At 40.9% G+C, this 13515-nt stretch overlaps 1 protein-coding gene across 3 annotated transcripts in view; it reads left to right on the top strand.

Moving 5' to 3' along the window:
* ZNF248 (zinc finger protein 248) overlaps positions 1–7989 on the top strand; it is an 80842-nt gene extending 72853 nt beyond the window's left edge. For 2 of the 3 annotated variants that reach the window (XM_023188189.2, XM_023188188.2), the window contains one exon: positions 4945–7989. In XM_023188189.2, the coding sequence (XP_023043957.1) occupies positions 4945–4983 (39 nt within the window). In that variant the 3' untranslated portion in view covers positions 4984–7989. The remainder of the gene's footprint in view (positions 1–4944) is intronic. The other variant, XR_002725553.2, reaches the window with a different exon arrangement.
* The last annotated feature ends 5526 nt before the right edge of the window (positions 7990–13515 follow it).

Raw genomic sequence — 13515 nt, 5'->3', positions numbered from 1 at the left:
CGGGGAAGTTAAAAAGGATCCTTTTGCAGTTTAATAGCTGCATATTAAGCTCCAGAGATTACTATTTTTTCTAGTAAAAGCACAATTAGCACAACAGCTATGATTATGACCATTCTGGGATTGATATTGCTTCTGATTTACCAGTTTAGCCAGGGAGAGGGAAATCTTAATTGGCACCACTGGCCTTAACTACAATTAATGGCTCTTACTCCACAACTCCAAGAGGCAGTGTGAAAGCTCTGCCACCTGATAAGTTTATCCATTCCAATTATTCACTCAAGGGCGGAGTAAAAGACAGCAGGATGTATCTGTACACTCTGGACTTTAAGATGGACTTGGATGAGGACTCTAACATCTAGCCTTTGTACATTCATAACATACATAATAGTGGCATTTTGGGTTTCCTGGTTTCAGTCAGATTATACTCTGAATATAAACATCCCAAAGACCTAATATTCCTTTTTTGCCAGTGTACTGTTGCTCTGGTAAATGCATAGACACCTCTTTGGGAGGCTGGGCACAGTGGTTCATGCCTGTAATCCCAGCAATTTGGGAGGCCGAGGCAGACAGATCACCTGAGGTAGAGAGTTCAAGACCAGCCTGACCAACATGGAGAAACCCCGTCTTTCCTAAAAATACAAAATTAGCTGGGCATGGTGGTGCATGCCTGTAATCCCAGCTACTCAGGAGGCTGAGGCAGGAGAATTGCTTGAACCCAGGAGGCGGAGATTGCGTGAGCCAAGATTGTGCCATTACACTCCAGCCTGGGCAACAAGAGGAAAACTGTGTCTTAAAAAAAAAGGAAGTCTCTTTGGGGGAAATGTTAAGGGACTAGCTATTGTATATAATTGCTATGGCTTTGGAAGGCCCTCAAAAATATTCTTCTTTCCTTCCATCTGTAAACTCTGGATCTCAGAACTGGTTCAAGGATGAAAACTGGGTGAGAGATTGTTATTATTTTTCCATTACACCACCTAATGTCAACCCATCCAATCTTGACCTGTTTTTTATTGTGTAAGCTAGATATTTCAGAAAGTGAATTGTCACTTCTCTTTTCACTTTCTTGATAACATCATTTGATGCACAAATGTTTTTAACTTTGACAAAATCTTATTTATATTTTGCTTTGGCTGGTTGCACTTTTGGTGCCCTATATAAGACCACATTGCCATATCCAGAGTCATGAAGATTCACCCCTATATTTTCTTATAAAAGTATTATGATTTTATCTCCTATATTTAGGTTACATATCCATTTTGAGATAATTTCTATATATGATATGAGAGGGATTCAGCTTTTTATGCTCTCCTTTAACAGTACAGTTTCTCTCTTAATGGTAACTGCTTCCCAGGAATAAGATGGGGCATGATATGACCAGTGAATACTCCAGAGATTGTCTATTGCTAGGTATTCTTGGCTGTAAAGTGGCAGAAATTTAAGCATGTGACATTGTCCACTCAGGAGTTCTTGAGTGGTATAGTCTGCATCTGCCATGCAGATAAGAATTGTTGTGCCATACCCCAAAAGTGTTTCTAGCACAGTCAATGCTGGTAGTATCCTCAAGAAGAGGGTTGAGCATCTGTATGGTCTATTTGCTAGGGCCTTCCAGATTTGGTGCCCCAAGCTATGTGCCCTGGAGTCCCTTTGCCATTTGTATTAGTTTCCTGGGGGCTGCCATGACAAAGTACCTAAAATTGGGTGGCTTAAACAATAGAAATTTATTCTCTCACAGTTCTGGAGGCTAGAGTGTAAGCCTCCAAAATGTTGTAGGGCCATGTTGTTTCTGAAGCCTACTGGGGAGAATCCTCCCTTGCCTCTTCCTAGCTTCTGGTTGTTGCTGGCAATCCTTAGCATTCCTTGACTTGTATGCACATCATTCCAGTCTCTGCCTCCATATCAAATGGTGTCCTCCCAATGTATCTCTGTGTCTACAGTTCCCTCACCTTATAAGGACACCAGTCATTAGAAAAGGGCCTTCTTAATCCACTGTGACCTGATTTTAACTTGATTACATCTGAAAATACCCTATTTCCAAATAAAGTTACATTTACATGTACCATGTGTTAGGACTTGAACATGTCTTTTTGGGAGGACACAGTTCAAATCACAACAACCTGCCCTCTGCCCCCCAATCCCCGCCAAAATTCATATCCTTCCTATGTGCAAAATATATTCACCTCTTCCCAATATGTCCCCAAATCTTAACCCGTTACAGCATTAACTCTAACTCTAACATCTTATCTAAATATAATAAATTCAAAAACTCCTAAATTCAATCTTGTAAATCATCTTAATCAGTCATGGTCCATCCTGGGGTAAAATTCCTCTCTGTCTACAAACCTGTGAAACTCAAAAAAACAAATCATCTTTTTCCAAAATACAATGGTGTGGGACATAGTACTAGAGGCAAGACCACAGCTGGTGGAATGGTGATTGGCTGCACATACTCCTGGTAGATTGACTTCATTGAATTCTTCAGGTGGGTTTTGCTGTTCCAGCCTTCGAAACTGAACCAGGTAATATTTAATGTACATTCATATATTCAAGTGTCTGTAACTGATAATGCTAAATTTATTATAAAAATTGATGTTTTCATTATGTGTAATACTTCTCCGAATTGTAAGTCATGTTCCCAGTATAGAAATTACACAATTACAATGGATCCTGGGACAAGTGCACAGGCAGCCTTCCCTAGCTCAGTCATGTACTGTCAGTCAGTAAAAGCAGGGGAAGATTAAAAACCTTATTAAAGAGTTGGTAGAGACAGGAGTGCTTCACTGTTCAACAAGCTGTACAGACTGCTCTCCCACTCACGCCAATTAGTCCTAATAAGCCTTTAGAGCTACAAATGTCAGTGCCTGCTCAATGTACAAACTAGAGTCACCTAAGCATCAACCACACCTTTCACATACATAAAAAGGTAGCCAGTTACTTTCCCAAGTGCAGGTAGCCCGGAGGTTGGAGTCTGTTGGGTGCTGGTACACTGAAGTCCCCGAGGAGGCCCAGACTGGGCTAACAGATTAGCTGAATTAAAGGCTGAGGGGTGTACTGAGGCATTATGGCTGTGCAACTACAGAAAAAACTGTTACAAACTTTACACAAAAAAGAAAACTCCAACCAATGGGCTGAGTTGTAGGCCATGGGTCTTGTCCTGGATGGCACACCTTCAAATATATCTTGCTACATTTTCACTGCCTTATGGACAACAGTCAATAAGATGGCAAGTGGTCCAAGACCTGGACACAGGAACAAGTCCTAAACCCTGTCAGGTGGTACATTATGATAGCAGACAGTCTAGTATCCTTACCTCTGTCACTCACATGAGCTCCCATGGAAAAGACTCTTCACAATGAATATCGGTGGCATCAACAGATGTTGGGTCCGGCTGATCAGACCTGAGTCACCCAGGTAAAGACCATAGACATGTAGATATAACATCACACAGGACATGGTAGTCCTATATTCCAGGACCCTTTTTGAAATAAAAGCACATTCTAGGCTTCTGGGTAGACAAGAATTTTGAAAGCACACTATTAAACCCAGTACATTACAAGGGTCGAATTAACCATCATATCCCCGCAGTTCACGTGTCCTGAATGGTCCCCAACAACTGTGCTCTGCACGTTTTGCAATCTCTTGCAGTGCTTCCCTGCGCTTCTGTTCCTTACAGAGACGCCCCTAACCTTCAGGTCTATGCACCGCTCCGGGAGCGGGTTCAGCCCGAGTGGGACAGGCAGGCGAGCTGAGGAGATTTGGGCTAGGTTCAGGGTCCCGCGCGGCTCGGGGGCAGTGGGAGCGGGGGCGAGGCGTCCCTGTGAGTCAGAGGGTGAGCACGTGCGCGCGCGTCCAGGCCCCGCGCGGGGTGTGCGCCTTGGCCCTGGAAGGGAGCCAGCTTTGCTTCCAGGCTGAGCTGGGTGTGAATTGGTCCCTACGGCCAGAGGATGGACCTGCGTGGGATGAGGAGTCCTCACCTGTAGAGGGATGCTGTTAATATGTCTACCAAAAAGAGTCGAAGACCAGGCTGCAATGCAGTAAAGCAAGGCGTTTATTGGGGTATTAGGAATTACAATTCGGGAGACGCATTGGGCTGGAATCCAAATTGTATTCCAAAGAGAGATAGGGGAACGGGGAAAATCAGAAAGGAAGCTACGGGTGTTTAGGCAAGTTCTGAAAGAATTATCCCTTGGTGGAAGCGGGTGGCTTAGTACCTGAGTCCATAGTTCATTGGTTGTTACTGTTCAGGAGTTGCAACGCTGGCGAAATTCAGCTGTTTTCCAGATTTTTGTGGTCCTTGCAGTTTGGCCCACTTCAAAGATTCAAGGCAAGTTCCATTGTTTTTTTTCCTGCAGTTTTGTAGGATGTGCAGGCAGCCCTTAGAATGACTTCCTACCTCCAGTTTAGAGCTCTCAGTCAGGGTAAGACCATTTTGTATAGCACATCCCACTGATATGTGCCACGTGGAGTGGTTCTGAGTTTCACATTTTTGGCATATGTAAAAAATTGGCAGAGTTTAGTAGTTAACCTCAGCTGATAAGGTATTTGGAAAATAGTTTGTTCTTCTCAATAGCTCTTTCATTTAGTCCTTACAACAATCTTTATGTGACTGTTTTCCGTCTTGACAAACAAGAAAACTGAGGTTCTGAGGGTTCAGGTGAAATGGTCAAGGTCACACGTCCAGGGTAGACCACCCTACCTAAAACCGTCTTGTTTCCTGAAATCATACTAAAGTGGGTGGGGGGCGGCTGAGTCTCACCTTGTAGTCATGTATTCTGGGGTTTCTCAGCATCTCGAAGCCCTTGGATCAGGCTGCATGACTGTGTTGCTTGGACTCCTGCACTGTCCAACCTTCAGCATAGTCAGTGCCTTCAGAGTTTAGACAAGGAAGTTCTCTGAGATTTGGAACCCTGAGTGAAGCTTCTGAATAAAATGGTTTTGTCCTTTAAGCTCAGGTTTCAGCTCCTCGGAAGAAAGCAGTTCTTGTGAAGTAAGAAGAAGGGGCCTAGGAACAGGAATCCCACCTTGAAGATCGCTTCTCTAACCTGAACGTTGTCAGTCCAACTTCAGAGCAAAGGCAGGAAACTGCCAGAAAGGGCAGAGCCTGATGGTTTGCACAGCCTGAAGTAATTCTTCCTTCTGCTTAGAATGAGTGATACTCTGTAAATGTCATCACATCCGGAAGGTCTCCCCTCTATGGTGAAAGGTTTGGACCATGTTTCAGAAAAGATAGGTGACTAGACTGAGTGGTGGCAAGGGGTATGCTGGTGGAAATATTAATCTTGGTGCGTTGGTGTGGGCATGGTCTGCAGGGAGAGATCTCTGGGCGTAGCTGGAGGAGTTCTATCTCTAGTCTTTAACCAACATGTCCCACGTTCAATCTCCATGGTCTTTGTCCAGGTTCTGAGCTGCTCTCATACCATGTCCATTGTGATATGGGCTCTCTTGGGATGTGGTGTTGCCTTATCTACCCTGATCCTATAGAGGTAGAGAATAGGGGTGTCTGTGTCTGCATCATTACAAAGCTGAGAAACCGTGACTCTTGATGTATAAGTAACCTGTCCAGACTCATTCAGTTTGTAAATGGCAGAGCAGGAATAGAAAACACCCGTCCATCTTAGATAAGTCACCTGCCAGTTTCTGCTGCAACTGAATTAGAAGCAAACAATCTTAAAACAGATCTTTCTCCAAAGCACTCCCATCATCTTCTGCAGCTTGATTTCTTTAAGGGTTAGTAACTCAGTAGGAATGTAAGTAAACAAATATCCTGAGTATTTCACCTATGGGAGTGAATGTGGCAGGTAACAATTTGTCTTCTGATATAATATTATTTGTTGAATTAGTCCTGGATTAGTTCTGAGAGAAAAATGAAATTGACCATTAGGAAGTGAACCCAGTGAAAAGTTGCATAGCCAACTTCTGTGAGATCTTATCAGATTTACACATGTGAATTCTCACTCAGCATAGCTCTTGCTGTCTCCTCAAGGAACAAAGAAACTTTTTCCCATAGAGGAGTGTTTAACCAGTTAGTGGGCAGCAGTTTTTAGGAAGCCTCAAAGGTCCATAGCAGGCCAGATCTCGCATGACCACCCCTGTGTTTTTCTCCCGTAACTGTACATTCAGCTTCCCCTGCACTTTCCCAAGAGCAAAAGAAAAAAAACAAATGCCAGGTGAGTTGTTTATTCATTTCTTATGTTTCCATTGCATAAAATGATAAAAGATTACCATGATGAAAATTATCAAGGAATTTATAGTTAACAGATCTAAAATAGGGAAAAGTCAACATATTTATTGTAAAGACATCAAGATAATTATAATAGTTTTATTTTAGTGTGTATATATTATACATTGTGTTGTATAACTGTAATTATTATTAGTGACATGCAGACTTATCTCTGATACTCTGTGCAAAGGGACAATGCTTTGTTTTGACCATAAGAATAAACAAAAGAGGCCAGGTGTGGTGGCTCATGCCTATAATCACAGCACTTTGGGAGGCCGAGGTGGGTGGATCATTTGAGGTCAAGAGTTTGAGACCAGCTTGGCCACATGATGAGACCTGGTCTCTACTAAAATACAAAAATTAGCCAGGCGTGGTGGCGTGTTCCTGTAATCCCAGCTACTTGGGAGGCTGAGGTAGGAGAATCGCTTGAACCCTGGAGGCAGAGGTTGCAGTGAACTGACATTGTGCCACTGCATTCCAGTCTGCATGACAGAATGAGACTCTGTCTCAAAAAAAAAAAAAAAAAAAAAAGGATAAACAATAGTAATTCTTCATGGAACACAAACACTTCCTGGCCTGAAGTCTAAGAAAATGTCTTTAACTCTCTTCATGAAAGTGATGTAGTTGACACCCTTAGTTAACAAGCCTGAAATGCATGCTGCCTGTGATTGCCACACTGATTGTTCTTTAGTGGCACAGAAGGGCAGAAAGTCAAAGGACAGCTCAATTGATTCAGGTTGTGGATTTCTTCTGTCTGCTTCATGTTCTTGTCTTCCTGGAGTTTTATAGCCTAGCATATCCCCAGGTGTTTTATAACTCTTACCCTCTTTTTCTTGACTGATTACATACTCTCTAGATTTTTAACTATATCAAAGGATAAGGTAACCCCTCAAGAGCTGAAACATGAAACATGAATTTGGTGCCTTTAAAGTGATAGCTCTCAGTGGTTAGATGTGCTCTCACTGAGCAAAGCAAACTGTTAATTTTCTATAGAATTTTTGCAATATGTTGGTGTATTAATTTCCTGTGACTGTGGTAACAAATAGCCACAATCTTTTTGTTCTGTTAACAGAAATTTATTCTCTCCCAGTTCTGGAGCAGTCTGAAATCAAAGTGCCATCAGGGCCATGCTCCTGCTGGCAGATCTAGAGGAGAATATTCCCCATTTCTTCTAGTGGCTGTCAGGAGAGAGGGAGGGAAATGGAATGGAGGAAAAACTTTAAGATGAAGAAAAATAACATGACTTAAGCCCTGTGTCAATCACTATTCTCCAGAGAAACAACTGATAGAATATAGGTGCATGTGCCTGTTTTGTGTGTGTGTGTGTGTGTGTGTGTGTGTGTGTGTGTGTGTGTATTCATTTTAAGAAATTGGTTTATGTGATTATAGGGGCTGGTTGAATGTAAAATTTGTAGGGCAGACCAGCAGCCTGGGAGCTAGGCAGAAGTGAATGCTGCAGTATTCAGGCATAATTCCTTCTCTGAAGCCCTAACCCCCCAGTGCCTCAGAATGTGACTGTATTGGAGATAGGGCCTTTACAGAGGTAATTAGGTTAAAATGAGACAATTAGCGTGAGCCGTGATCCAGTCTAACTGGTGTCTTCATAAGAAAGAGAGATGAGGACATGCACCAGGGGAATGTGTGTGGAGAGGATGACCTTGTGAAGAGACAGAAAGAGGATGACCACCTGTAAGCCAAAGAGAGGGGCCTAAGAAGAAACCAACCCTGTTGACACTAGGAGCATGACAAATAAATTCCTGTTGTTTAAGCCACCCAGTCTGTGGTACTTTGTTATGGCATCCCCAGAAAATGAATGTATACAAATAGTGATTCTATTTTTAACATTTTGAGGAAATGCCATACTGTTTTCCATAGTGCTACATTGTTTTATGTCTCTCCAACAGTGAAAAATGTTCCAAATTCTCTATAGCTTCACCAACACTTTCTGTTTTTTAATAGTCACCCTAATAGCTGTGAAGTGAAGTAACATTCTCTTGAGTATAATTGAGCATACTAATAATCTCCAATGTCTCCAAAAACAGTCTCTTCTGATTCTTGATACAGTTTATTATTATTATTATTATTATTATTGTTATTATTTATTTATTTATTTATTTATTTTTTAGACGGAGTCTTGCTCTGTTGCCCAGGCTGGAGTGCTGTGGTATGATTCTGGCTCACTGCAACCTCTGCCTCCTGGTTCAAGTGATTCTCCTGCCTCAGCCTCCTGAGTAGCTGGGATTACAGGTCTGTGCCACCACATCCAGCTAATTTTTGTATTTTAGTACAGGCGGGGTTTCACCATGTTGGCCAGGCTGGTCTCAAACTCCTGACCTCAAGCGATCCATCCGCCTCGGCCTCCCACATTTTTTTTTTTTATAGTCACGTCTTCAGTTCATCTTGGTACATACGTAGTTTGTGTTACTGGTTCTCAAATTTCTAGTGAAACTTCTTCATTTTCCATTTACATTTATAAGTGAAGATTTGGTTTGATTAATGTAGGTGGCTATTGTGAATTTAGTCAGAAATGTGGAATGCTGTTACTTCATCTGTTTACTTCCCTCAATGAAAGAGCTGACTTCAAGGATCTGTAAATGAAATCATTGGAAAGATGAACAGGGATAGATTCCCTCTCAGGTTATCAACAGGGAGCATATAGGTGACTAAAGGGATTCTCCATGTCTAAAGTGCAGATTTCTCATACTGTGGCGTTAGACCGCTGTGATCTGTCTCATCGAAGACTTGCCTTAAAGCAAAATCTTTTTCTCTCTGGTTGACTTGGCCATAATCAGAGCCCCAAGTATTTACCCATATTTACATAATACATTCCTTTTATCTGCTTTATCTTTCAGCCGCTGCTGTGCTTATACAGTGGCAACTTCCTAAAGGGGTCTGATAGTCCTTCAGTTGTTTTCTCAGCTAGTCCATCAGCACATTGCCCACTTGGAGTTCCGGGGTGTCTGGTAGCAATATACATATATATATATGTGTATATATATATACACACACACATATATATTTTTAAAATTATACTTTATGTTCTAGGGCACATGTGCATACCGTGCAGGTTTGTTACATATGTGTACATGTGCCATGTTGGTGTGCTGCACCCATTAACTCATCATTTACATTAGGTATTTCTCCTAATGCTATCCCTCCCCCCTCCCCCTACCCCACAACAGGCCCAGGTGTGTGATGTTCCTCTTCCTGTGTCCAAGTGATCTCATTGTTCGGTTCCCACCTATGAGTGAGAACATGCGGTGTTTGGTTTTCTGTTCTTGTGATAGTTTGCTGAGAATGATGGTTTCCAGCTGCATCCATGTCCCTACAAAGGAAACGAACTCATCCTTTTTTATAGCTGCATAGTATTCCATGGTGTATATGTGCCACATTTTCTTATTACAGTCTGTCACTAATGGACATTTAGGTTGGTTCCAAGTCTTTGCTATTGTGAATAGTGCTGCAATAAACATACGTATGCATGTGTCTTTATAGCAGCATGATTTATAACCCTTCGGGTATATACCCAGTAATGGGATGGCTGGGTCAAATGGTATTTCTAGTTCTGGACTCTTGAGGAATTTCCACACTGTCTTCCAGAATGGTTGAACTAGTTTACACTCCCACCAACAGTGTAAAAGTGTTCCTATTTCTCCATATCGTCTCCAGCATCTGTTGTTTCCTGACATTTTAATGATTGCCATTCTAACTGGTGTGAGATGGTATCTCATTGTGCTTTTGATTTGCATTTCTCTGATTCAAGTGATGATGAGCATTTTTTCATGTGTCTGTTGGCTGCATAAATGTCTTCTTTTGAGAAATGTCTGTTCATATCCTTTGCCCACTTTTTGATGGCTTGTTCGTTTTTTTCCTGTAAATTTGTTTGAGTTCTTTGTAGGTTCTGGATATTAGCCCTTTGTCAGATGAGTAGATTGCAAAAAATTTCTCCCATTCTATAGGTTGCCTATTCACTCTGATGGGACTTTCTTTTTCTGTGCAGAAGCTCTTCAGTTTAATTAGATCCCAATTTTGGCTTTTGTTGCCATTGCTGTTGATGTTTTAAACATGAAGTCCTTGCCCATGCCTATGTCCTGAATGGTACTACCTAGGTTTTCTTCCAGGGTTTTTATGGTTTTAGGTCTAACATTTAAGTCTAATTTCTGTATAAGGAGTAAAGAAGGGATCCAGTTTCAGCTTTCTACTTATGATTAGCCAGTTTTCCCAGCACCATTTATTAAATAGGGAATCCTTTCCCCATTTCTTGTTTTTGTCAGGTTTGTCAAAAATCAGATGGTTGTAGATGTGTGGTATTATTTCTGAGGACTCTGTTCTGTTCCATTGGTCTATATCTCTGTTTTGGTACCAGTACCATGCTGTTTTCTTACTGTAGCCTTGTGGTATAGTTTGAAGTCAGGTAGTGTGATGCCTCCAGCTTTGTTCTTTTGACTTAGGATTGTCTTGGCAATGCGGGCTCTTTTTTGGTTCCATACGAACTTTAAAGCAGTTTTTTCCAATTCTGTGAAGAAAGTCATTGGTAGCTTGATGGGGATGGCACTGAATCTATAAATTACCTTGGACAGTATGACCATTTTCACAATATTGATTCTTCCTATCCATGAGCATGGCATGTTCTTCCATTTGTTTGTGTCCTCTTTTATTTCACTGAGCAGTGGTTTGTAGTTCTCCTTGAAGAGGTCCTTTACATCCCTTGTAAGTTGGATTCCTAGGTATTTTATTCTCTTTGAAGCAATTGTGAATGGCACTTCATTCATGATTTGACTCTCTGTTTGTCTGTTGCTGGTGTATAAGAATGCTTGTGATTTTTGCACATTGATTTTCTATCCTGAGACTTTTCTGAAGTTTCTTATCAGCTTAAGGAGATTTTGGGCTGAGACGATGGGGTTTTCTAAATGTACAATCATGTCATCTGCAAACAGGGACAATTTGACTTCTTCTTTTCCTAATTGAATACCCTTTATTTCTTTCTGTTGCTTGATTGCCCTGGCCAGAACTTCCAACACTGTGTTGAATAGGAGTGGCGAGAGAGGGCATCCCTGTCTTGTGCCAGTTTTTGCCCATTCAGTATGATGTTGTCTGTGGGTTGGTCATAAATAGCTCTTATTATTTTGAGATACATTCCATCAATACCGAATTTATTGAGTTTTTTTCATGGAGGGCTGTTGAATTTTGTTAAAGGCTTTTTCTGCATCTATTGAGATAATCATGTGGCTTTTGTCTTTGGTTCTATTTATATGCTGGATTACGTTTATTGATTTGCATATATTGAACCAGCCTTGCATCCCATGGTGGATAAGCTTTTTGATGTGCTGCTGGATTTGGTTTGTAGGTATTTTATTGAGGATTTTTGCATCGATGTTCATCAGGGAGATTGGTCTAAAATTCTCTTTTTTTGTTGTGTCTCTGCCAGGCTTCAGTACCATGATGATGTTGGCCTCATAAAATGAGTTAGGGAGGATTCCCTCTTTTTCTATTGATTGGAATAGTTTCAGAAGGAATGGTACCAGCTCCTCCTTATACCTCTGGTAGAATTCAGCTGTGAATCCATCTGGTCCTGGACTTTTTTTGGTTGGTAGGCTATTAATTATTGCCTCAATTTCAGAGCCTACTATTGGTCTATTCAGGGATTCAACTTCTTTCTGGTTTAGTCTTGGGAGAGTATATGCATCCAGGAATTTATCCATTTCTTCTAAGTTTTCTAGTTTATTTGTGTGGAGTTGTTTATAGTATTCTCTGATGCTAGTTTGTATTTCTGGGGGTCGATGGTGATACCCCTTTATCATTTTTTATTGTGTCTATTTGATTCTTCTCCCTTTTCTTCTTTATTAGTCTAGCTAGCTGTCTATCAATTTTGTTGATCTTTTCAAAAAAACCAACTCCTGGATTCACTGATTTTTAGAAGGATTTTTTTATGTCTCTATCTCCTTCAGTTCTGCTGTGATCTTAGTTATTTCTTGCCTTCTGCTAGCTTTTGAATGTGTTTGCTCTTGCTTCTCTAGTTCTTTTAATTGTGATGTTAGGGTGTCAATTTTAGATCTTTCCAGCTTTCTCTTGTGGGCATTTAGTGCTATAAATTTCCCTCTACACACTGCTTTAAATGTGTTCCAGAGATTCTGGTATGTTATATCTTTCTTCTAATTGGTTTCAAAGAACATCTTTATTTCTGCCTTCATTTCGTTATGTACCTGTATTCATTCAGGAACAGGTTGTTTAGTTTCCATGTAGTTGAACGGTTTTGATTGAGTTTCTTAGTCCTGAATTCTAGTTTGATTGCACTGTGGTCTGAGAGACAGTTTGTTATGATTTCTGTTTTTGTACATTTGCTGAGGAGTGCTTTACTTCCAACTATGTGGTCAATTTTGGAATAAGTGTGATGTGGTGCTGAGAAGAATGTATATTCTGTTGTTTTGGGGTGGAGAGTTCTGTAGATGTCTATTAGGTCTGCTTGGTGTAGAGTTGAGTTCAATTCCTGGATATCCTTGTTAACTTTCTGACTCGTTGATCTGTCAAATGTTGACAGTGGGGTGTTAAAGTCTCCCATTATTATTGTGTGGGAGTCTAAGTCTCTTTGGAAGTCACTAAGGAATTGCTTTATGAATCTGGGTGCTCCTGTATTGGGCACATATATATTTAGAAGAGTTAGCTCTTCTTGTTGAATCGATCCCTTTGTCTTTATGTAATGGCCTTCTTTGTCTCTTTTGATCTTTGTTGGTTTAAAGTCTGTTTTATGCAGGACTAGGACTGCAACCGGTCCCTTTTTTTGTTTTCCATTTGCTTGGTAGATCTTCTTCCATCCCTTTATTTTGAGCCTATGTGTGTCTCTGCACATGAAATGGGTCTGCTGAATACAGCAAACTGATGGGTCTTGACTCTTTATCCAATTTGCCAGTCTGTGTCTTTTAATTGGAGCATTTAGTCCATTTACATTTAAGGTTAATATTGTTATGTGTGAACTTGATCCCATCATTATGATGTTAGCTGGTTATTTTGCTCATTAGTTGATGCATTTCTTCCTGGCATCGATGGTCTTTACATTTTGGTGTGTTTTTGCAATGGCTGGTACCGGTTGTTCCTTTCCATATTTAGTGCTTTCTTCAGGACTTCTTGTAGGGCAGGCCTGGTGGTGACAAAATCTCTAAGCGTTTTCTTGTCTGTAAAGGATTTTATTTCTTCTTCACTTATGAAACTTAGTTTGGCTGGATATGAAATTCTGGGTTTAAAATTCTTTTCTTTAAGAATGTTGAATATTGGCCCCCACTCTCTTCTGGCTTGGAGAGTTT

This window comes from Piliocolobus tephrosceles, chromosome 9 (assembly GCF_002776525.5).
Source record: "Piliocolobus tephrosceles isolate RC106 chromosome 9, ASM277652v3, whole genome shotgun sequence".
Lineage (NCBI taxonomy): Eukaryota > Metazoa > Chordata > Mammalia > Primates > Cercopithecidae > Piliocolobus > Piliocolobus tephrosceles.
Note: the sequence above shows the minus strand (reverse complement) of the source record. Positions and strands in the feature narration are given on the sequence as shown.